Consider the following 25,040-nt stretch of genomic DNA (forward strand, 5'->3'; position numbering starts at 1 on the left):
ATGGATTATGAAGACCTCTATTAACGTTTTTGAAGTAACAAATTGCCGTGTTAGCAACAACCATATAAATGGACTTGAATGGAATTCTAATTCTATAACTCAGCAACAGCCATCTTTCAAAACCCACTGCTCCCTTAACCCCCTCCTCATTATGGACATTACGGAACCACTATGATTCATCCCCATCGTAGCTGGACATTAAATATGAAGCACCCAGCATCACCCAATTCCCTGTACAGTGCACTAGGGCCCTGGTCAAAAGTAGTGGACTATATAGGGAATAGGGTGTTGTTTGGGATGCGCCCTGCAAGTGTGAAGGAGAGAGAAGGTCAAGGTTGTTGTGTTCATAATTGGATAAATAGAGAATTAGAAAGGTTTTGGGCCTGGTTCTCAAACCAGTGGCTCACTAAATGAGATTACACACTCTGGGGAAGAGGAGTGGCCGTCACTACACTCTGCTAAAACGAAACAGGGGTTGTGTGTGTAAGTGAGTGAGACAGAGAGAGAGATTGGTAATAGTAGGGATAGTTGTGGTATTAGTGTAAATAACAGTGGCAGCATTCATTTTAGTAGTAATAATTGTTGCTTGTTATTTTTCATGTTTAACCAATTATTGATTATACTTTCTATTACTATCCACTGTTATCAGTCTAGTGTTATTTCTATTATTTCGTTTTTACTATTCTATTTTATTATTTTATTACAATGTGAAGTATATTGAATACATTGATGGTTTGTTTCTCATGCCAATAAATGAATTTGGATTTGAGAGAGACCTTTTAACAAGTTCCCTAAACATACAGTACCCATTGATTTCACAGCGCTTCCAATACTCCCACTAGAGCAATGAACAGACTTTAAGAGCTGCAGGCTATAGCAGCTCAGACGTTGAGCAGACCTCCCTAATGGTTACTGGTAGAGCAGAGCAGACAGTTCATTAGATTCAGATTCAGGGAAGCCGTTGACACAATGATATGGTTCTGCGTTCCAAATGGTACTCTTTTCCCTACATAGCGGACTACTTTTGACGAGAGCCCTACGAGCCCTGGTCAAAAGTAGTGTACTGAATAGGTGTGCCATTTGGGACGGGGCCCATGGCGGCTTAATACGGAAGCGAGGGATCCCATGGCTCTTCATCACTAGTGTTATAGTAATTAAATTATACCAGACTGACAGCAAAGATTCTCTTATTGAAGAGGGTTAATTGCTGTTAAGATGTAGAGTGAGAATGCGAGGGAGAGAGTGAGAGGGGGAGAGAGAGATTCAACAAATCTAATGGCAGCTCCTCTCCTGCCCACCACCCCACCCCACCCACGACAGAGTGCTAAGATGTCATTTGTTTGTGTTGCTTTTTATTTCGAAACGTATAAACATCGAAGAGCTTGATGTATGTTTGTACCATTTCTGTGTAACAGCCTTTGGCCTCTTGAGGGAGAGAGAGAACGAGAGACCGAGAGCTGTATGTTTCCATGGGACTATCAGTGGGCTTTTTTTGCTCATTCAGGTTAAGTCATTGTAATGCCTTGTGTTGTATAGTGCAGTGCATTCAGAAAGTATTCAGACCCCTTCCCCTTTTCCACATTTTATGTTACAGCATTATTCTAAAATTGATTAAATATCCCCCCCCTCAATCTACACACAATACCCCATAATGACAAAGCAAAAACAGGTTTTGAGAAATGTTTGCATGAGTATTCAGACCCTTTGCTATGAGATTCGAAATTGAACTCAGGTGCATCCTGTTTCCTTTGATCATCCTTGAGATGTTTCTACAAGTTGATTGGAGTCCACCGGTGGTAACTGATTTTGACATGATTTGGAAAAGCACACACCTGTCTATATAAGGTCCCACAGTTGACAGTGCATGTCAGAGCAAAAACCAAGCCACGAGGTCAAAGGAATTATCCATAGAGCTCCGAGACAGGATTGCGTCGAGGCACAGATCTGGGGAAGGGTACCAAAAAAAAACTGCAGCATTGAAGGTCCCCAAGAACACAGTGGCCTCCATCATTCTTAAATGGAAGAAGCTTGGAACCACTGTCCAAACTGAGCAATTGGGGGAGAAGGGCCTTGGTCAGGGAGGTGATCAAAAACCCGATGTTCACTCTGACAGAGCTCCAGAGTTTCTCTGTGGAGATGGTACAACCTCCCAGAAGGACAACCATCTCTGTCAGAGGGACCATCAATCATGCCTTTATGGTAGAGTGGCCAGAAGAAAGCCACTCCTCAGTAAAAGGCACATGACAGCCCGCTTGGAGTTTGCCAAAAGGCACTTAAAGGACTCAAGATTATCTGGTCTGATGATACCAGGATTGAACTATTTGGCCTGAATGCCAAGCGTCATGTCTGGGGGAAACCTGGCACCATCCCTTTGGTGAAGCATGGCGGTGGCAGCATCATGCTGTGGAGAGTATAAAGGGTCTGAACACATGTAAACGTGATATCAGTTTTTTGGGGGGGGGGGGATACATTTGCAAACATTTAGAAAAAACAGTTTTTGCTTTGTCATTATGGGCTATTGGTGAGGAATCCATTTTAGAACAAGTCTGTAATGTAAAAATTTTTGGAAAAGGACAAGGGGTCTGAATACTTTCCGAATGCACTGTATATCTGCTTGTTCACAATATTTGAATTTCATTCCTTGAATTCACCGAATTGAAATGACATTAAATGCATGTAGCTCCTTCCACCTCATTGATTGGCCCCTCAGGCACCGTGGAGCCTGGTTGGTTGGTAAGACGTTCTGTAGATATCCGCTCTGTAGATCCGCCTCAACGCTGCAGTTTCTGATAAGTTCTAACAGATCTGACCATTACACCATAGTCCTCCATCAACACCAGCATGTCCTTCAGTCTACCCGGCAATGGAGCTGAAGATCAACCTACTAACACATCTGCATAAGGTTTGGTGTACAGTACTCACATGTCTGTCCGTGCCACATCAAAGTTGATTTGTCATGATGCACATGATATAGTGTAGCGTACACAGTACAAGAATATGCTTATCGCAAGCTCTTCCACAAATGCATTCACAAAACACAGATATATGAAATTATAAGTACACAAACATTACAGTGAGCAATGTCATTACCTACCAACCAACCAACCAACCAACCCCAGCTTAGTATAGTTTTTGTATTCTGTTTGTCTGACCTGGTTGCCAAAGGTGCAGGGGCCTTCCTCTGCCAGCGAGCTTGTAAATGAGAAAGCCAGCGGCTGACAAAAATACTTTAGATTGTGCCGCAGCGTCCACAATGAAAAATTCACCTCGTTTCCACGCTCCTACTGAGTGCTTCGCGTGTTAAACTTTAATGTCCGTATGAACTCACCCCTGGTCCTCACATGTGATGGTAAGTCAGGCTCACTGAACCTTGGTTACGGTTCATCACGCTTTTCCAAATGGCAAGAGAGACTTGGACGTCTGTTACGGAAGCTTCAGGAGATTGTGGACGTACTGTAAAACCTCTGCCATACATCTTAATCGCATGTGTTAATTCCCGTAAGGGATCATAAAATCAGGAGGCTTCATTTTCACCAGACATTTATGAGAAATGCCATTGTGACTTTGTGTCCATATAACATTTAAAACTGGACCAACTGTCAGTGAAAGTTGTTTCCTGGTTGTAGTCTGTCCTCTTGCTGTTAGTGGAGATGCGTTGACAACCATAGAACCAGGTAAGGTCATCTGACTTCTCCTCCTCTCATCTGAAACCCCCATTTTCTGTGCCTTTTCATACTTTATTTGCTCAAATCAAATTTCCCAATGGCTTATATCAACTGCAAACTTCCTGTCCATGTCAGCAGTAGAGAGGAAACTGTGACAGCGATATTGGGGCTCTGCAGGAGATGCATCTCTTAAAATCAGACTAGAAAAACCAGTCCCATTTTGAGTGCAATCAGAACACTTGATGAATGTGAGTTGACAGCAATGTCACCTTATTTTAAGAGTCTGTTATAAACTGTGTGTTCACCATATGAATCATTAGTACTGTTTTTGCAATTTAAAGTGAGCGCCATTTGTACTTTAGAAACACTTTCAATATGTTTGGAGTGACCAGTGTAATTTCAATGTGGGAGTAATGATTAGTAAATGGCGAGCAAACTTTTTGTAAATGCCTTATAAATGGTTTATTATGGACCGCAGAGTGTTACCCAATACCTTTAAATAGAGTCAGGTCATTGCCAGGAATGGCTTTTTATAATGGTGGATTTTGATGAGTTGAGTTCAATGTTTAAGTAAAAAAAGACAGCTTCCAAAAAGCCATTTTTTATTTTTTATTTGCATTATCATACAGTAGGTACAAATTACACTATTGATTACAAGGTAAGTAGCTCAGACTCACTTTCAAAGGGTTTTGGGGAGAATGAACATAACCATTTGCAAAATACAATATATTCTTTCTTTTACAAGTCTATGTAGATATCTAAATCATTATGTACAGGGACAGAAGAAGCGCTTGGTTTGGACATGAATCAACAGAGAATGGGGGAGAGGCTAGCTGTTTCTTAGATGGCATCCTATTCCCTATATAGTGCACTACTTTTGACCAGGGCCTATGGACAAAAGTAGTGCAATATATAGGGAATAGGGTGCCATTTGGGACACACAACGTAGGAGCTAAGGCAAAGGAAAATATAAAGCAGGATGTAAACGAAGGTGAAAAATAACACATTTGGCCAATTCTTTCCCCAGTACGTTTTGGGAGGATTGGAAGGGGCAAGAAGGGCAGGTAGCTGTCAGCCTGTAGAGCCGAGTTTCTCGGACGAAACTGCTTTCATGAACTGATTGGATCTTGAAGGAGAAGGGATGAGGGCTTTGTCAGTAAGGGAATGGATTGATTGCCCAGGCACTGAGGAAGGGGGGAGGAATGGAAGGATGGACAGAGGAGATGAGCTACCCAGACAGGGGGGGTTTAACAGGCCAATAGGATGAGGAACGGGGTTGTTCACCAATCAATTATTCACTCATCCACACACTCACTAATTTATTCACTCAACAGCCACTCATTTATGGTTTCCTTCCTTCCCTCTCTCACACTCACATGTAAACACACACACTGACTGATAGGCACAGGGAGTTAAGGTAAGGGGTAAGCAGGCATGGTATTGCAGAAGGGTCATACTGCTGTCCGGCTATAGAGCATAAAGGTAAACTCCCACAGAGGTGTAGGCTGCTAACGTGACATAAAAAAAACCTACAAGAAACGACTGCCGGATTGTCTGGCATCAGAACCACGTCGACATTATTTGAATTAGCAATCCCTTAGCTACATATTTTTAGCGAGAAGCACATGGGTCGGAAAGACGTTGTGAAATGTGGTGTTGGCACGCTCTCTTGGACTAACCACCAAGAGTCTACCAGGGAGAGACATCTGTATTGACGAGTCATCGGCATTGAAAAAAACATGTGTATTGACAACACATCGGTATTGATAAGATTTCGGTATTGACGGGTCATTGGTATGACGACAGCTAGTGCAACGCTGCTATTGTCGGGTTCTGGCTGTTTCAGGTTTGGCACAGTTACGAGGTTAGGAAAAGGTTTATAGGAGCAAAAGTCGAGGGAATTGTATAAATCTAGCAACAGTTAGATGTTAAGATATGAATTGCTATGATGATAATTCCGCAAAACATTCCTGTATCACTTGAGCAGAATCTATAACCAAACAAAAAAACGCCGACAATACAAATAATGTAAATTGTATTTTTTTTTATACGAACAAACAATACTAACGATAAGAAGAAACAAAACCCCTTCATTGAGACACTAGAGAGCAAGTTGTCCCATCTGGTCTAGTACAGAGACGTGTTTAGGAGTTCCCCTAAACGCATATCTGTAGTCAGATTTGACCATAGCCTCCTAATTGTGAATGGCTAGGATTAGGGTAGGTTCAGCTGATCTTGGATCTGGTGTTTGGGCAGAGACTCCTTGCTATCCAACCAGGGGCCTGGTTACTGGTACTGAGTATCATGCAGCATTTATATCATTTTGTTAAACTTATTTTTAAATCCTCACCAACAACATGCAGATACAAGAGCCAGGCACACATTCAGTCAACTCACTCAGCGATCGCATTCAAGGACATCGGATATGTGCGATGGAGACGAGAGCAAACGGAAAACGTTTGATAATATCGGCAAAAGTCGTCCAGATGTTTCTCTCGGGTTTGCTAATCCCGACCGACTCGACTTAAAATACTTTGTCACCTAATTGTTACAAAGTTGATATTTTGGGGTACTTTATTTTTTACATAGAAATATGTTAACCTATCTAACATAATAAAATCACATTCAGTTGTTGGTATAAAATCTGCGAGATACTATACTTTTTTTTTTTTTTTAAATAGCTCATTAATATTTACAAAAGAGTTAATACACTGGTATGTGTTACACTAAAATATGAATTAGAACTAATTGGGGGGAGGGGGGGGGGGGTGCATGACATCACATAAAAGCAGAAAAGGGAACTAATCGTTTTAATAACGTGATACTCTAGTCAACATGGTTAGAATGGCGTTATAGCCATGTATAAGGGTATAAGCATGCAATATAATATTGCACGGTTCATTGAGTAAGCAAACAATAACTCGACATCAATTGAAATTTAGTCGCTACCTCTCTCAATTTACTTCCTAAATCCTCAATAAATTTCCCTTGGGAACTTAACATTGAAGGACTTCTTCAGGTTAAAGAGAATCATGGCCATTGAGGGCCTTTTTGATAAGTGGGCAGAGTGACAACAAAGTCGGGACAGGAGGATAGTAAAAAAGGCTGTCACAAAGTAGTGCTACCTGATCACCATTTGCTTTTGGAACGACCACCTTTATACTTCTGTTAACCTGTTATTCTTGTGTAGGTGTTGAAAGAAGATGGGACTGTTGCACTGCCTACTTCCTCTAACCACAACTTCTACTGCGTTCTGTCTCAATGTCCACTCACAGTTGTAAACCTAATGACAAGATAACCATACAAACCTGTACTTCAAGGTTCAAGATATCCCTGTGTTAATGTAACGTGTGTGTACAGATGTATGGTCTTAATTTGAGCCAGTTTGCTACAGCAGGAAAATAATCCGTGCGGCTACAGGAAACGTGAGTTATTATGTGGATTATAATTAATAGGTTTTTTTTAGGGGTTGATACATTTTTCGTAAGGGAAAAAAAACAAGTCTAAAATGTCTAAGTGGAAATTACAAACTTCAGAAGCCTTTTTAAACCTCAAACACATTACACATTTTAGTTTGCAATGCAGGAAAGTTTTGATCAAATTAAGATCCTACATCTGTGTTATTGTTAGTGTGTCATGATATTCGTACTGGGTGTGTATTTGATGTATATTGAAACATAGGGGCACCTGTAATGACACATATTGAAATAAAATCTCACCAACACAAGGTAAAACTGTAAACATAGTCTCCCTGTACTGACCTCATATTTGGCTCTGACCCAATAGCTCAAAACAAGAGATTATGTTTGTAGTTGCCTTGGGTTTCAATGGAGATAGTATAGCCAGTACAGGGTTTAACAAGAAGTTAACCCTTCACTCTAGAATCAGAAAAAAAACTGGCATAGTTTCATGGGTTTTGTCCCCACACATTCAAAACAACAGGTCAGTCATCTCAATATCTGTCATGATTCATTTCAATATCTATCATGATTCATTTCAAACACAACAGGTGGGTGGGAAAGTATATCAACCCTACATACATCTCCTTCCTCAAACCTTCACCCTCCCCCTCACCATTAACACACAGCACTTCCACTCACCAACTCCTCTCACTCAGAGCCCCAAGTCCAATTCCTAGAGGACACATCATTAATACATTGATAGAGGAACTCAAAATGGCGCTTGATATCAGGGTCTGTGTTGTTGTTGTGGAGTTGGACCAGTTTTGGTGATTGGGAGTTTGGCTTGAAGAGGCTGCAGTTGGTGGAGGGTTAGTGCTAGGTAGGGAGCAGAGGTAGGAAGGGGGTCTGTGGCCCCCTCCCCCTCATACGGTGTGCAGGGAGACCAGGGAGGGGTGCACGAACTGGGGGTTGATGAAGGAGAAGCCTGAGAAGTCGGCTTGGTCGATGTTGGCGATGACCAGCTGGTCGGGGGGCGTGAGCTGGGGCTGGGTGCGCGTGAAGAACTTGTCGAAGTTCTCCGCCCCTTTGCCGCACTGCGAGAGAGGGATAGAAAGAGAGAGAGAGCGAAAGAGAGGTTTTAAAATGGGAGGCGTAGGTGGCTGCAACTGTTGCATACGGAACACACAAAGGTAAGAAATACTGTACATGTGCAAATGTGAAACTGGGCTTCATTATATATCCCTCCACCTCCATCGCCTGGTCTGCTAAACGAGAGAACGGGGGGGGGGGGGGGGGGGGAGAACATTTTGCACCTGATACCGCTATTTCTACCCCTATTCTCCCCCTCCTGTTTCCATGCTAACATCACATGACATGCTCTACATCCCAGCCTGAGTCCCAAATTACACCCCATTCTCTTTCTTTCAACCAGAGCCCTATGGCCCTAAAGTAGTGCACTATAGAGGTTGTAGGGTGCCATTTGGGAGGAAACCCCAGTCACCTGGATTGTAATGTTTTTAATGCAATTGAATCCAATGGTTTAAAAAGTAACATTGGCGCGCAGCTGTGAAACACTAATCAGTACTGCACAAACAAGACTTTGGACAGAGTCGCAGAGGGAATTGAGGGCGATGTCAGGACCTCTACAGTCAAACACGTCTTAGCCACTTCTGATCTAGTAACCTGTTTTGATCGAGCTCTTCGTGTTGTTTGGAAGTACAGCGGGGTCTGTAATTATTGACACACTTGATTAAGTGCGGCTCCGTTGGTGCAGTAGGGTTCGATTCCCACAGGGGACCAATATGAAACTCAGTACTGTTAGTTGTGCTGGGTAAGAGAGTCTGCTAAATGACTCAAATGTAAATGTAAAATAAAGATGAGCAATAACAACGGTGTTAAACAAATATGACCCCTACCGTTCTGAAAAAAAAGATTACTTTTGAAAATACATATTTTTCTCTGAGCAATTGTATCAGTATAAAATACTTTCAATTTTTTTTCTTGCGCAATACAATAGTTGAATTATTTATTTTATACAGTCCTTACTGCTAATCTGTACCAAGGGTGTCAATAATTTCACACCCCACTGTATATAGAGGTCTTATGTAACATCTCACCTCAAATGTCAAATCTGATTGCGTTGCGACAGTTGAAAAGTTCACTTGAATTAAAATAGCCACGTGGCCAATCGATGTACAGCGGGGTTGTCAAAGGGTTAATTGGCGTGTTGACAAGAGCAGAGCAAACGTCTGCAACTGAACGTGAAAAATGTGGAGCAGATTTCATCGCGACTGTAAAGACGGGGCTATCCAAACCTGTCAATGGCAGGGAGACGTATCAGGCGAGGGGGGTGGTTGGATTAGCATTCCACAGCTAACAAGCCAAGGTCAACTACGTGAACGCTCTGGGAGCATATGGGTGAAACATCTCACAGATGATAGTCCTAGAAAACATACAGCATGCGATGGATTTGTTTGTTTGTTTGTTTGTTTGTTTGTATGTATGTATGTATGTATGTATGTATGTATGTATGTATGTATGTATGTATGTATGTATGTATGTATGTATGTATGTATGTATGTATGTATGTATGTATGTATGTATGTATGTATGTATGTATGTATGTATGTATGTATGTATGTATGTATGTATGTATGTATGTATGTATGTATGTATGTATGTATGTATGTATGTATGTATGTATGTATGTATGTATGTATGTATGTATGTATGTATGTATGACATAGTTCTCAATGGAGTCACGCCTGCATTCAGTTGTCTTATTTCAAATTGTGTTGTGTATGTTTAAAAAGAAACTTGAATGCAAAATGGGCAGAGAAAATGAATTTACACTTCACATTTGAGTCATTTAGCAGATGCCCTTATCCAGAGTGACTGGGGAATACGTCTGCTTACGCATTTTGCGTGGTTGTTACATGACAGTATGGCAATACATCTGAATAAGAGCAGCTGCTCTAGCCCTACGGCATTACTGAAGAACATTAGGGCGACTGGGACGCAAATGGCACAAAATGGCCGCCAACACCAAAAATACGGCTGTGAGCACTGCTGTCAGTCGCGTGACACTTCTGACACCCTTTAAAGCGCCTCGCGCTGTGGCTTGAACTTGTGAAGGCCTCAATTCCACATCGTGACACAGTGTGCCTTCTAACAGTCGATACATGAAGGCCTGTAGAGTTTGGAACACTTCTTTTCAAAGGCAATCTCCCCCCCCCAAAAAAATTGTGGTTTCTTTTGGAGGATCCTGGTGCGTAGGTTGCAGTGATTCCCTCTTGGGTTGGGGTCTTAAGAGTCTAAGGATTGTCGCCAGTACCTTGGGCAATTGGGTAAATTCAAATAGCTAACAGCTCGAAACGCTTTAGGACCATTACATTACTAAGGACACAGTCAACACATAAAATGACAATGGTAAATCGATAATAAGACAAAGTTCACAGGGGCATTAAAGAGAGCACAGGCAGTGGGGACCGGGGAATTAAAGACTTGTCCTCCAACTTCACAGTGTGGCTCTGTTGTTTACACCAGAAACCCTGCTGCACCTCTTCTTGCTCTGTCCTCATCAGTTATTCCACCTACACTGTGTGTGTGTGTGTGTGTGTGTGTGTGTGTGTGTGTGTGTGTGTGTGTGTGTGTGTGTGTGTGTGTGTGTGTTTGTTCTACTTAATGGGCTTTAAACCTCCCCAGGGACCTGGCAGGGAATATCCCTCCCTCTCTATATCTCTCTCTCTGTACAGTAAGCCGACACGGGAAAAGGATATGGGTTGATTCACATTACTTAGCCGAGACAAGCAGATGCAAGCTGTACTGTGCTGGCCCCGTTGCGCACCTGTAGCAGGGTTGGTTATGCTTCCTCTTGCTACTGCAGAAATATATATTTGAATGTTTATGTGTTCAGATCGGTTAGTTGAATTTACATGTCAATAAGGTGCAACGCCATTGGCCACCCTTGTAGATAGGGGAAGATTGGTGATATATTGACTCTAAATCTACATCAATCCCTGATTAGGACACCTCAGAAATACACCCAACATAGTTGCCGGAATCCATGCCAGAAAGGACCATGTGAAAGGTACTAATCTGAACCAGTTCGGTAACGTTTGGGTGGGCATAGTGGGTTTTTATCATCATGGAAAGCCTGTGTCTGTATGTGGAAGTTCTTTCTCCAGAGTGGAATTCACTATGGATTCCCTATGGAGGCCTACATTGTTGTACAGCTGTGTGTGTTCCACTGTGGTTGGAAAACCTCCATTGATTGGGTCGGTGTGGGTCGTCTACACGGCACGTCGGTGGTGATTCGAAGGGGAAAAGTCCCGTTGTCCTATATTCATAGTTGTGTGGTGTATGTGTGTGTCCGTGCGTGTGCGCAGTGGGGGGCCTGGGGCCTCCGACTGTCCTCCTGTGTCCTCCTTGACTCCCTACGCTGACTGACAAGTGACACCAGCCACCCACTGTCACTCTGTGTCAAGACGCAGTAGGAGGGAGAAGAGGAGAGATAGCAACAACACACATCAACATAGAAGAGAGAAAGCACATAGTGATATGGCCACATTTGTGGCGCAAAAGAGCACAGGTCTCCCTATAATACATATTGTTGAAGAAAAGCCACATTCATTCACGCCACAACAGATTATGATGAGGTTTATGGGATTTGTGTCCACAAAAGAGATGGATGAAAGGAATACCGCACAAATCCCTTCCGTCACCCTCTATCAGTCTCCTCGAATACTGTAGTATTCGAGCGTAGTGGTGCCTGCATCACTATGCAAATAGCCATTTGTTTTGTTTGAACAGTGGCCAGTCAGTCACACACACAGATAGTCAGAGATCTCATATTGATCGAGACAAACAATCTCCCACATTTTTTCCCAACTGAAAAAAACCCCATCTTCCACTAAAAAGCAATACATTTCTGCCCCAACCTCTTATCTCCTCCTCTCCTCTTTTAAATCCTCCCCCTTTGTCTCTGAGACCTAAACCCCCCCCATATGCAAATGTGTCTCTGGTCAATTAAACTTAAATTCAATTCATTCATGAAGTCAAGTGCAATTCCAGCTTACTTTCTGGATTGACTGACTGTCGACTCCAATGGTATTGACTCAAACCTGCCGCAGCTTCGTTTCCGCTGTGTTTAACGTCTGTTACAATGTCCACTCATTGTACACGTTACGCTGTGCTACTATGACAGATGGCATTGCTCGCAAACTGCTGTTTGACCTACTTTGGGTCTTTCTCCATGTCACACACACACAGACATTAAATGAACTCTATTTAGTATGATAAATGGCTGTGTCTGTCTCTATTCAAATACTTGCTGAGGTGTCTCTCTCTCTCTCTCTTACCTCTCTTTCTCTCTCTCCAATCCGCTCTTAATACAGAACGACCTACAGCCTCTCAGTGTTGTTTTGATGATCTTCTTACAGCGCCTTCAGAAAGTATTCATACCCCTCAACTTAATCCACATTTTGTGTTACAGCCTGAATTCAAAATGGATTAAATAAATAAAAAATGTAACCCATCTACACACAATTCCCCAGTAGAAGTTTTGGCAAATGTATTGAAAATTATATATAGAAATCGCATTTGCATAAGTATTCACACCTCTGAGTCACTACTTTGTCGAAGCACCTTTGTCAGCAAATACAGATGTTAGTCTTTCTAGGTAAATCTCTATGAGCTTTCCATGCGTGGATTGTGCAACATTTTCACATAATTTCTTTCCAAAATTCTTCAAGCTCTGTAACATCGGTTGGTTATCATTGCTAGACAACCATTTTCAAGGTGATTTAAGTCAAAACTGTTACTCGGCCACTCAGGAACATTCACTGTCTTCTTGGTAAGCAAATCCAGTGTTTATATGGCCTTTCAGGTTATTGTTTCAGGTATTTTGAAGGTGAAGGTGAATTCATCTCCCAGTGTCTGGTGGAAAGCAGACAACCAGGTTAACCTCTAGGATTTTGCCTGTGCTTAGCTACATTATTTTTCTTTTATCCTGAAAAACTCCCCAGACTTAATGATAACAAGCATACACATAACATGATGCAGTCACCACTATGCGTGACATTTTTGAGAGTGGTACTCAGTAATGGCTTTGCCCAAACATTTTCAGTATTGCTTTAGTACCTTGATGCAAACAGGATGCATGTTTTGGAATATGTTTTATTCTGTACCGACTTCCTTCTTTTCACTCTGTCAATTATGTTAGTATTGTGGAGTAACTACAATGTTGTTGATCCATCCTCAGTTTTCTCCTATCACATGTAACTGCTTTAAAGTCACCATTGGCCTCATGCTGAAAGCTATGAGTGGTTTCCTTCCTTTCGGGAAGGAGTGGATGTATCTTTGTGGATGTATTGATACACCATCCCAAGTGTAATTAATAACTTCACCATATTCAATGTCAATTTTTTTGTAAACTATCTAACAATACGTGCCCTTCTTTGCAAGGCATTGGAAAACCTCCCTGGTCTTTGTGGTTGAATCAGTGTTTGAAATTCACTGCTCGACTGAGCGATCCTAAAGATAAATGTATGCGTGTGGTAAAGATATAAGGTAGTCATTATTGCACACAGAGTGAGTGCAACTTGTTAATGAACATTTTACTCCTGAACTTATTTAGGCTTGTCTTAACAAATACATATTGACTCAAGACATTTCAGCTATTCATTTTTAATTACTTTTTAAACATGTCAATAAACATAACTCCATTTTGACATTCTGGGACATTGTGTGTAGGACAGTGACAGAAAAGCTAAATTGAATCCATTTTAAATTCAGGCTGTAACACAGCAAAATGTGGAGAAAGTCAATGGGTGTGAACACTTGAAGGCATTTTCTTTGGTCAACAACACTTAAAACACTAGTTGCACTAGTTGCAACACTAGTTGATACCTCTCGTTTCATCCATCCTTTAAAATCAGTCCGCCTATAGTAATATCCAAAAATGGTTCTTTCGTAATCAGATAACACTATTATGTTTCTTTCTCACATGAATCTGGATGGAAAATCCAAAAAGAACAAAGAAAATCACCATCACTAAAAACATACCAGGACAAGTGGACGTGCTTTATCAAATAACACGACTTCCCTGCCTACAAAATCTACTGTGACTCATAGACAGTCCAAAATGTAGATTGGTGTGTTTGTGCCGACAGTATTTTTCATGTGTGCCTGGCTTTATATTCCAATCCAACACATCCTCAATATGACTACCGTGAAACGGAAATTAAAACGCATTCCCTCAAATAGCCGTCTGCCCCTTTTGATACCCGGGCAACAGCACAAATTTAAATTAAATAAACGTCTGTTTTAAATAAACGCTGGCTCCAAATTAATTATTGACCAGGTTACCATGAATTGTTTGACTTGTTACATTAAATGATGTAGCCAGTAAGAAACTGCTAACCATTGACTGCTAACAGCTGAGAACTTCTAGCTAGCTGACAAGCAGAAAAACAGTCAACAACTTCGTGTTACGGCTTTCCTCCGTCGAAGAGAGTCGGACCAAAATGCAGCGTGGTTAAATCGAGACATCTTTAATAACGATGAAAACGAACAATACAAAACCACAAACTGAATTGTGAAAACCTATACAGCCTGTCTGGTGACAACTAACACAGAGACAGGAACAATCACCCACAAACACAGTGAAACCCAGGCTACCTAAATATGATTCCCAATCAGAGACAACGAGAATCACCTGACTCTGATTGAGAACCTCAGGCAGCCATAGACTATGCTAGACACCCCTACTCAGCCACAATCCCAATAAAACCCCCAAATCCACAACACAACACAAAATAACCCCATGTCACACCCTGGCCTGACCAAATAAATATATAAACACAAAATACTAAGACCAGGGCGTGACAGAACCCCCCCCCCCCCCCCCCCCCCCCCCCCCCAAGGTGCGGACTCCCGGCCGCACACTAAAACCCATAGGGGAGGGTCCGGGTGGGCGTCTGTCCACGGTGGCGGCTCCGGCTCGGGACGTGGACCCCACTCCAACCAAGTCTTAGTCCCCCTGGCCTGACCAAATAAATATATAAACACAAAATACTAAGACCAGGGCGTGACACTTCGGGAGTACAAACCCCTAGAAATCGTCCGATCGCTCTCTAGTGGCAAGTGAGAACTGCCGAAAATGCACAGTTAATAGGAGAATAATTCTGTCAAGGAAAACGTAATTTTTTTTTGAGGTATACTAAGACAATATACATGACGCCATGTGTAAATCACAACACATTAGTGTAGGAAATGAAAACAGAATGTTGTAAGTGAATGCTGGAATTAAACAATGAACTATGCTAATGAGCAAAAGCTGTGCTCATTAAGGAAATAAGACACCTGGATAAAATAGAAGTTTGTCTCCAATAAGCGCCTGTTGTGTTCAGTGATTTAAGCAAATAAACACTACTATTAATTGAAGTTTTACGGTAAGCTCCCTGACCATAGTGATTCCATCACCATTAATCAGCAAGTCTCAAATCCTGCCACTTTGACCCACTTCCATCTCTACAAACTTAAACCACATATCAAGTGGTTCTCTAAATACGAGTCTAGATAAACTATATCTATAAATAGCTACTGTGGCAGGTGTTCTTGTTATTCTCCCCTGCGTTCTATCTGTCCTGCTCTGTTTCCAATAGATAGATAAACCCTCTAGTGTTCATAATCTGGGTCTCGCTGTACCTGGCTATTAAATGGCAATCTCCCAGCTGTCAGAACAGGCATGAAGTGTGATTGAGGAGGAGAGGATGAGAGGGGGATGAGGATGAGAGGATGAAAGGAGAAGAGGATTAGAGAGACAGGAAAAAGGGCAGAGCACGCCCCCATTCTCATCCTCGGGGCTGCAGTGGAGCAGGTTGAGAGCTTCAAGTTCCTTAGAGTCTACATCACTGACAAACTAGCATGGTCCAAGCCCACCAAGACAGTCGGGAAGAGGGCACGACAAAACCTATTCCCCCCCAGGAGACAGAAAAGATTTGGCATGGGTCCTCAGATCCTCAAAAGGTTCTACAGCTACATCATTGAGAACACTGGTTGCGTCACTGCCTGGTATAACAACTGCTCGGCCTCCGACCGCAAGGCACTACAGAGGGTAGTGCGTACGGCCCAGTACATCACCGGGGCCAAACTTCCTGCCATCCAGGTCCTCTATACCAGGCGGTGTCAGAGGAAGGCCCTAAAAATGGTCAAAGACTCCAGCTACACTAGTCGTAGACTGTTCTCTCTGCTACCGCACAGCAAGCGGTACCGGAGCACCAAGTCTAGGTCCAAGAGGCTCCTAAACAGCTTCTACCCCCAAGTCATAAGACTCCTGAACATCTAATCAAATGGCTGCCCAGACTATTTGCATTGCCCCCCCCCCCTACTTTAGAACACTGCTACTCTCTGTTGTTATCAACTATGCAGTAACTTTACTAACTCTACCTACATGTACATATTGCCTCAACTAACCAGTGCCCCCCCTCCTTTACACTGCTGCTACTCTCTGTTGTGATCATCTATACATAGTCACTTTACTAACTCTACCTACATGTACATATTGCCTCAACTAACCAGTGCCCCCCCTCCTTTACACTGCTGCTACTCTCTGTTGTGATCATCTATACATAGTCACTTTACTAACTCTACCTACATGTACATATTGCCTCAACTAACCAGTGCCCCCCCTCCTTTACACTGCTGCTACTCTCTGTTGTGATCATCTATACATAGTCACTTTACTAACTCTACCTACATGTACATATTGCCTCAACTAACCGGTGCCTCTGCACACTGACTCTGTACCGGTACCCCCTGTATATTGTCTCGCTATTGTTATTTTACTGCAGCTCTTTAATTACTTGTTACTTTATTTCTTATTCTTATCCATATTTTTTTAAATTGCATTGTTGGTTAGGGGCTCGTAAGTAAGAATTTCACTGTAACAATTTCATCTACCCACATACACATACTGGAGTCCACACACAAATTGAATCCAGTGCGAGACTACAGGGACAGTGGGAGGCCAGTATTCACCTTGTGAGAAGCACTGGAGACCTCTGGGGTTTGGAACAGAAGTGCAATGCATATTTAGAATGAAGATAGACAATGAAGACACACACACAGCTGAACGTGCACACCGAATGACCTACTTCATCCCTTTCGCCTACTTCACTTTCAGAATAAAGTATGTGTGTGTGTCTGTGTGTCTGTGTGTACACACAGGGATTCAAAAACACTCCCTGACTTCGTATGACAGCGAGGCTGCTCATATCGTGTGAACGCACACACACACACACACACACACACACACACACACACACACACACACACACACACACACACACACACACACACACACTTACTGCTTTGTAATTACACATTTGAAAGTCAACTGTAAATGTTTGTCTCTGGGGAATATTCTCATGGCTGGGAGATTTAAGCACATACTATATGTGTACTTACATAAGAGTACTGCTTGAAATATATACATACAATATGAAAACATGAGGTTACATGAGGAATTATTGTGGTATACATGTGAGTAAAATGAGTAGTATTGTTGTACTGTATTGTAGCCCATGCAGAGGCTTTGTCGTTAGAAAAGGTTGTCTTTGGTTCATTGCGACGACTGAGAGACGATAGCCACTGGGGCTTTGCGATGCTAAACAAATGGTGCTGGACCGGACTGGACTGTAACCTGTGAGAGTTGCCAAACAGACTCCATTCAGATGCAGCCCAATCTGATCTGACAACAGACCAGATGGGAGTGTGCCTTGGCTCTACTATGGTGACAGACGGCCGCAGGACATTCACAGGTGTGTGTGTGTTTGTGTGTGCGTCTATTGTACACACTTGCATAGTGTGTGTGTGTATAAGTATGTATGTGTACACATAAATGTGTGCATGTATGTGTGAGTGGGTGTTGTTACTCATCCGAATGCGAAACTGAGATCACATCGGATAGTAAGCAACCAAATAGGACACACACACTCCTCAGTGGAGTATATGTCCACTGTGTGTGAAAACGGGCCAAACATACCAATGAACAGGGGATGTGACTCACTGTGCCACTGAAAGAACACAAAGCTACGACTGCGCCACCATTTCAATCATTTTGCATTAAAGAAGAAATATAGATGACGACAGCAAACCGCATGTACAATGCACATTTATTTTAAACCTCATTTTAATCAGACATGGGTACTGTAGGTTGTGTGTATGTGTGTGTGTGTGTGTGTGTGTGTGACTCACCCCTTTGGGCTTGAAGGGGGGCTGGATCTCGCGGTTCTGGAGGCGTTCCCAGTCGATGCGTCTGAAGAAGGCATGCTCCTGGATGTCCCTCTCTCCCTCGGAGCCGCAGCCCAGACGCTTTGACGGGTGTTTGGTCATCAGCTGGGAGGGAAAAGCAGGGAAGGGCCATAGAGTTAGAACAGCTAGAATGGCAATTCTACAGATAAACATGTCACTATTCTGTCAATCAGGAAAGGGCCATAGAGATAGATCTAGATCTAAATTCCACTATGAGGTCATCAGCAAGCGGAGGCTGGCGTGGACAGACTAGAAATGGAACGATAGATAGCCATAGAAATCGAAAGACTAAATAGATTCTATATTCTACTATTTGCTCATTGGCTGAGGTTGGGAAAATAAGAAGGGAGGAATGGGAACATGAGTTTAGTGGAGACCATTGAAATTAGGGTCGTCTATAGTCAATATGGGGGCAGTTATTTTCTACGTGTCCTTTTTTTGTTCTCTCAATCTTATTCTCTCTTTTTTTCTGGGTCAGTAGGGAGCCAAACAGATGGGGGTTGTTAAAAAGGGATACAATCGTCCTCTCTCCTAGATGTAATGTGTTATGGTTGTCACTTACAATCGCACAGCAGGAGGCGACGTGGGGGCGCACTATGTAGAAAAAACCCGACATTGAAAAACCATCAAACAAACGTATTTCCTTGCTGAACTAGAGCAGTAACCACACTCAAACAACATCATGACAAATGTCAATAATGACAGCCACTCTTTGTGGGTTGGATTCACACTGGGGCCAGCCGTACAGAAATGTGTGAACGCACTGCTGTAAGTTGTTTAGGATAAAAGCATCTGCTAAAAGGCATATATTATATATTATAAAATAAGAAAACAGTAGTGTACATTTTGTACAGCACATTGTAGAATAATAGTGAAGATATCAAAACTATGAAATAATACATATGGAATCATGTAGTAACCAAAAAAGGGTTAAACAAATACAAATATTTGTTATATTTCAGATTCTTCAGATAGCCACCCTTTGCCTTGATGACAGCTTTGCAGACTCTTGGCATTCTCTCAACCAGCTTTCCCTGGAATGCTTTTCCAACAGTCTTGAAGGAGTTCCCACATATCCTGAGAACTTGTTGGCTACTTTTCCTTCACTCTGCGGTCCAACTCATCCCAAATCATCTCAATTGGGTTGAGGTCAGGTGATTGTGGAGGCCAGGTCATCTGATGCAGCACTCCATCACTCTCCTTCTTGGTCAAATAGCCCTTACACAGCCTGGAGGTGTGTTGGGTCATTGTCCTGTTGAAAAACAAATAATAGTCCCACTAAGCGCAAACCAGATGGGATGACGTATCGCTGCATAATGCTGTGGTAGCCATGCTAGTTAAGTGTACCTTGAATTCTAAATAAATCACAGACAATGTCACTAGAAAAGCACTCCAACACCATCACACCTCCTCTTCCATGCTTCACGTTGGGAACCACACATGCGGAGATCATCCGTTCACCAACTCAAAGACACAGCGGTGGGAAGCAAAAATCTCAAATTTGGACTCATCAGACAAAAGGACAGATTTCCACAGGTCTAATGTCCATTGCTCGTGTTTCTTGGCCCAAGGAAGTCTTTTCCTATTATTTGTGTCCTTTAGTAGAAATTCGACCATGAAGGCCTGATTCACACGGTCTCCTCTGAACAGTTGATGTTGAGATGTGTCTGTTACTTGAACTCTGTGAAGCATTTATTTGGGCTGCAATTTCTGAGGCTGGTAACTCTAATGAACTTATCCTCTGCAGAAGAGGTAACTCTGGGTCTTCCTTTCCTGTGGCGGTCCTCATGAGAGCCAGTTTCATCATAGCGCTTGATGGCTTTTGCGACTGCACTTGAAGGAACTTTCAAAGTTCTTGACATTTTCTGGATTGACTGATCTTCATGTGTTAAAGTAATGATGGACAGTCGTTTCTCTTTGCTTATTTGAGCTGTTCTTGCCATAATATGGACTTAGTCTTTTAACAATTAGGGCTGTCTTCTGTGCATCACCCCTACCTTGTCACAACACAACTGATTGGCTCAAACGCATTAAGGAAAGTAATTCCACAAATGAACTTTTACCAAGGCAAATCTGTTAATTGAAATGCATTCCAGGTGACTACCTCCTGAAACTGGTTGAGATAATGCCAAGAGTGTGCAAAGCTGTCAAGGCAAAGGGTGGCGACTTTGAAGAATCTTAATTATAAAATATATTTTGACTTGTTTAACACTTGTGGTTACTACATGATTCCATATGTGCTATTTCATAGTTGTGATGTCTTCACTATTATTCTACATTGTAGAAAATATAAAAAATAAAGATAAACCCTCGAAGGAGTAGGTGTGTCCAAACTTTTAACTGTAACTGTATTTACATTTATAAAATATATTTTCCCCTAACCCTACCATCCCTAATTGGCATATGTTTTTATTAAAATTTTAAACATTTTATTTAACCAGGTACGCCAGTTGAGAACAAGTTCTCATTTACAACTGCAACCTGGTCAAGATAAAGCAAAGCAGTGCGACAAAAACAACACTGAGTTACACATGGGATAAGCAAACGTACAGTAAATACCACAATAGAAAAATCTATGTACAGTGTGTGCAAATGTAGTAAGATTAGGGAGTTAAGTAAATGAATAGGCCATAGAGGCAAAATAATTACAATTTAGCATTAACACTGGAGTGATAGATGTGCAGATGATGATGTGCATGTAGAGATACTGGGGTGCAAAAGAGCAAAAAAATAAATAACAATATGGGGATGAGGTAGTTGGGTGTGATATTTACAGATGGGCTGTGTACAGGTACAGCGATCGATCGGTAAGCTGCTCTGACAGCTGATGCGTAAAGTTAGTGATGGTGATATAAGTCTCCAGCTTCAGTGATTTTTGCAATTCATTCCAGTCAATGGCAGCAGAGAACTGGAAGGAAAGGTGGCCAAAGAGGTGTTGGGGATGACCAGTGAAATATACCTGCAGGAGCATGTGCTGCGGGTGGGTGTTGCTATGGTAACCAGTGAGCTGAGATAAGGCGGGGTTTTACCTAGCAAAGACTTATAGATGACCTGGAGCCAGTGGGTTTGGCGACGAAAATGTAGCGAGGGCCAGCCAATGAGAGCATACAGGTCGCAGTGGTGGATAGTGTATGGGGCTTTGGGGACAAAACGGATGGCATTGTGATAGACTGCATCCAATTTGCTGAGTAGAGTGTTGGAGGCTATTTGGTAAATGACATCGCCGAAGTCAAGGATCGGTAGGATAGTCCGTTTTACAAGGGTATGTTTGGCAGCATGAGTGAAGGGTGCTTTGTTGCGAAATAGGAAGTCAGTTCTAGATTTAACTTTAGATTGGAGATGCTTAATGTGAGTCTGGAAGGAGAGTTTACAGTCTAACCAGACACCTAGGTATTTGTAGATGTCCGCATATTCTAAGTCAGAAACGTCCAGAGTAGGGATGCTAGGCGGGCGGGGGCGGGCAGCAATCGGTTGAAGAGCATGCATTTAGTTTTACTAGCATTTTAAGAGCAGTTGGAGGCCACGGACAGAGTATTGTATTGCATTGAAGCTTGTTTGGAGGTTCGTTAACACAGTGTCCAAGGAAGGGCCAGATGTATACAGAATGGTGTCGTCTGCGTAGAGGTGGATCAGAGACTCACCAGCAGCAAGAGCGACATCATTGATAAATACAGAGAAAAGAGTCGGCCTGAGAATTGTACCCTGTGGCACCCCATAGAGACTGCCAGAGGTCCGGACCACAGGCCCTCTGATTTGACACACTGAACTTTATCTGAGAAGTAGTTGGTGAACCAGGCGAGGCAGTCATTTGAGAAACCAAGGCTATTGAGTCTGCCGATAAGAATGCAGAGTTGAAAGCCTTGGCCAGGTCGATGAATACAGTTGCACAGTATTGTCTCTTATCGATGGCGGTTATGATATCATTTAGGACCTTGAGCGTGGCTGAGGTGCAACCATGACCAGCTCGGAAACCAGATTGCATAGTGGAGAAGGTATAGTGGGATTCTAAATGGTTGGTGATCTTGGCTTGGCTTTTGAAGACTAGAAAGGCAGGGCAGGATGGATATAGGTCTATAACAGTTTGGGTCTGGAGTGTCTCCCCCTTTCCTAATGGATCTCAGACGATACAAAAGAGAGGTTGAACAGACTAGTAATAGGGGTTGCAACAATTTCGGCTGATAATTTTAGCAAGAGAGGGTCCAGATTTCCTAGCCCAGCTAATTTGTAGGGATCCAGATTTTGCAGCTCTTTCATTACATCAGCTGTCTGGATTTGGGTGAAGGACGGGGGGGGGGGGGGTGGAGTTGCTGCGGGTGTGGAGAGCTGTTGGCCAGGGTAGGGGTAGCCACGGCATGGCCAGCTGTAGAGAAATTCTTCTTGAAATTCTCTATTATCATAGATTTATCTGTGGTGACAGTGTTTCCTAGCCTCAGTGCAGTGGGCAGCTGGGAGTAGGTGCTCGTATTCTCCATGGACTTTATGGTGTCCCAAAACATTTTGGAATTAGTGCTACAGGATGCAAATTTCTGTTTGAAAAAGCTAGCCTTAGCTTTCCTAACTGACTGTGTAGATTGGTTTCTGACTTCCCTGAAAAGTTGCATATCGCAGGGGCTTTTCGATGCTAATGCAGTACGCCACAGGATGTTCTTGTGCTGGTCAAGGGCTGTCAAGTCTGGAGTGAACCAAGGGCTTAGTTCTACATATTTTGAATGGGGCATGCTTATTTAAGATGGTGAGGAAAGCACTTTTAAAGAACAACCAGGCATACTGACGGGATGAGTTCAATATCCTTTGAGGACACCCAGGCCAGGTCGATTAGAAAGGCCTGCTCGCTGAAGTGTTTTAGGGAGCGTTTGACAGTGATGAGGGGTGGTCGTTTGACCGCAGGCCCATTCCGGACTCAGGCAATGAGGCAGTGATCGCTGAGATCCTGGTTGAAGACAACAGAGGTGTATTTACAGGGCAAGTTGGTCAGGATGATATCTATGAGGGTGTCCATGTTTACAGATGTAGGGTTGTACCTGGTAGGTTCCTTGATAATTTGTATGAGATTGAGGGCATCTAGTTTAGATTGCAGGATGGCCGGGGTGCTAAACTCAACTAACAGTGAGAGACTTGTTTCTGGAAAGGTGGATTTTTAAAAGTAGAAGCTCGAACTGTTTGGGCACCCTCCTGGACAGTATGACAGAACTCTGCAGGCTATCTCTGCAGTAGATTGCAACTCCGCTCCCTTTGGCAGTTTTATCTTGACAAAAATGTTGTAGTTGGGGATGGAAATTTAAGCATGTATAAAAATTGCAGATCCGTAGCACATTGGGCGAGGCGGGTTGCAGGAAAGTATATTTAGATCGTAGGTGGAAAGTGAGATTAAAATATATACAAAAAAAACAAGCAACGAAACCGACTATTTACATGGGACAAGACAAGACAAACACACGTCCGACTGCGATGCCATCTTGGATTGCAACACTTAGGCTTCTACTTCCAGCTTATACATACTATACACATTTTAGGGACACAGTATATTTTCCTAGTTGAACACAAATTCTAGCTCTTTTTCCTCCCTTTCCTTCTTTAAGTTTCACAACAGCGTGCATGGACTTAAATAGCCCTATTAGAAAGTTGCCCACTCACGTTGGAACATAATGCTCATTAGGAGTGTGTGTCTGTCGGTGGGCGTATGTTACATAAGCAGGGGGTGAAATTGGTTGCATAGCCAGCCTGGCAGGTACAGTACTCCACTATCTTCACCGAAAAACATCATTTGTTGTAATTGAAATGTAACGAGAGAAAAAGTATTAATGACCGCATCCAAAATGGCACCCTATTCCCTATGTAGAACACTACTTTTGACCAGAAGATATCCATATCAATTTATTTTTTGTTTGAAACTCTTAGTAGTTTGGATGCAGCAACATAGCAGCAACATAGCAGCAACATAGCAGCAACATAGCATCTGGGTATAGCGGCATATACTGTAGGTTAGCATAGGATGGGGGAGCAAAACAAATCCAAAAACTTAGCCACCCTTTGCCTTGATGACAGCTTCGCACACTCTTGGCATTCTCTCAACCAAGCTTCACCTGGAATGCTTTTCCAACAGTTTTGACGGAGTTCCCACATATGTTGAGTACTTGTTGGCTGCTTTTCCTTCACTCTGCGGTCCAACTCATCCCAAACTATCTCAATTGGGTTAAGGTTGGGTGATTGTGTAGGCCAGGTCATCCAATGCAGCACTCCATCACTCTCCTTCTTGGTCAAATAGCCCATACACAGTCTGGAGGTGTGTTGGGTCATTGACCTGTTGAAAAACAAATGATGGTCCCACTAAGCGCAAACCAGATGGGATCAAATCAAATCAAATTTGATTTGTCACATACAAATGGTTAGCAGATGTTAATGCGAGTGTAGCGAAATGCTTGTGCTTCTAGTTCTGACAATGCAATAATAACCTACGAGTAATCTAACCTAACAATTCCGGTGATGCGTTGTGCAGACCTCACTACCTTCTGGAGAGCCTTGCGGTTGTGGGCGGAGCAGTTGCCATACCAGGCAGTGATACAGCCCAAAAGGATGCTCTCAATCGTGCATCTGTTGAAGTTTGTGAGTGCTTTTGGTGACAAGCCAAATTTCTTCAGCCTCCTGAGGTTGAAGAGGC

General features: G+C 42.6%; 1 protein-coding gene across 1 annotated transcript in view; it reads right to left on the bottom strand.

Moving 5' to 3' along the window:
• Window positions 1-4,259: 4,259 nt before the first annotated feature.
• The window catches only part of LOC109865703 (protein kinase C alpha type-like), a 210,029-nt gene continuing 189,248 nt past the window's right edge, over window positions 4,260-25,040 (bottom strand). Inside the window, exons 16-17 of the mRNA XM_020454088.2 lie at window positions 18,326-18,466; window positions 4,260-8,160 (exon numbers count right to left, since the gene is read on the bottom strand). Coding sequence (XP_020309677.1) covers window positions 7,990-8,160; window positions 18,326-18,466 — 312 coding nt within the window. The 3' untranslated portion in view covers window positions 4,260-7,989. The remainder of the gene's footprint in view (window positions 8,161-18,325; window positions 18,467-25,040) is intronic.

The sequence above is a fragment of the Oncorhynchus kisutch genome, linkage group LG20 (assembly GCF_002021735.2).
Source record: "Oncorhynchus kisutch isolate 150728-3 linkage group LG20, Okis_V2, whole genome shotgun sequence".
In the NCBI taxonomy this organism is placed as follows: domain Eukaryota; kingdom Metazoa; phylum Chordata; class Actinopteri; order Salmoniformes; family Salmonidae; genus Oncorhynchus; species Oncorhynchus kisutch.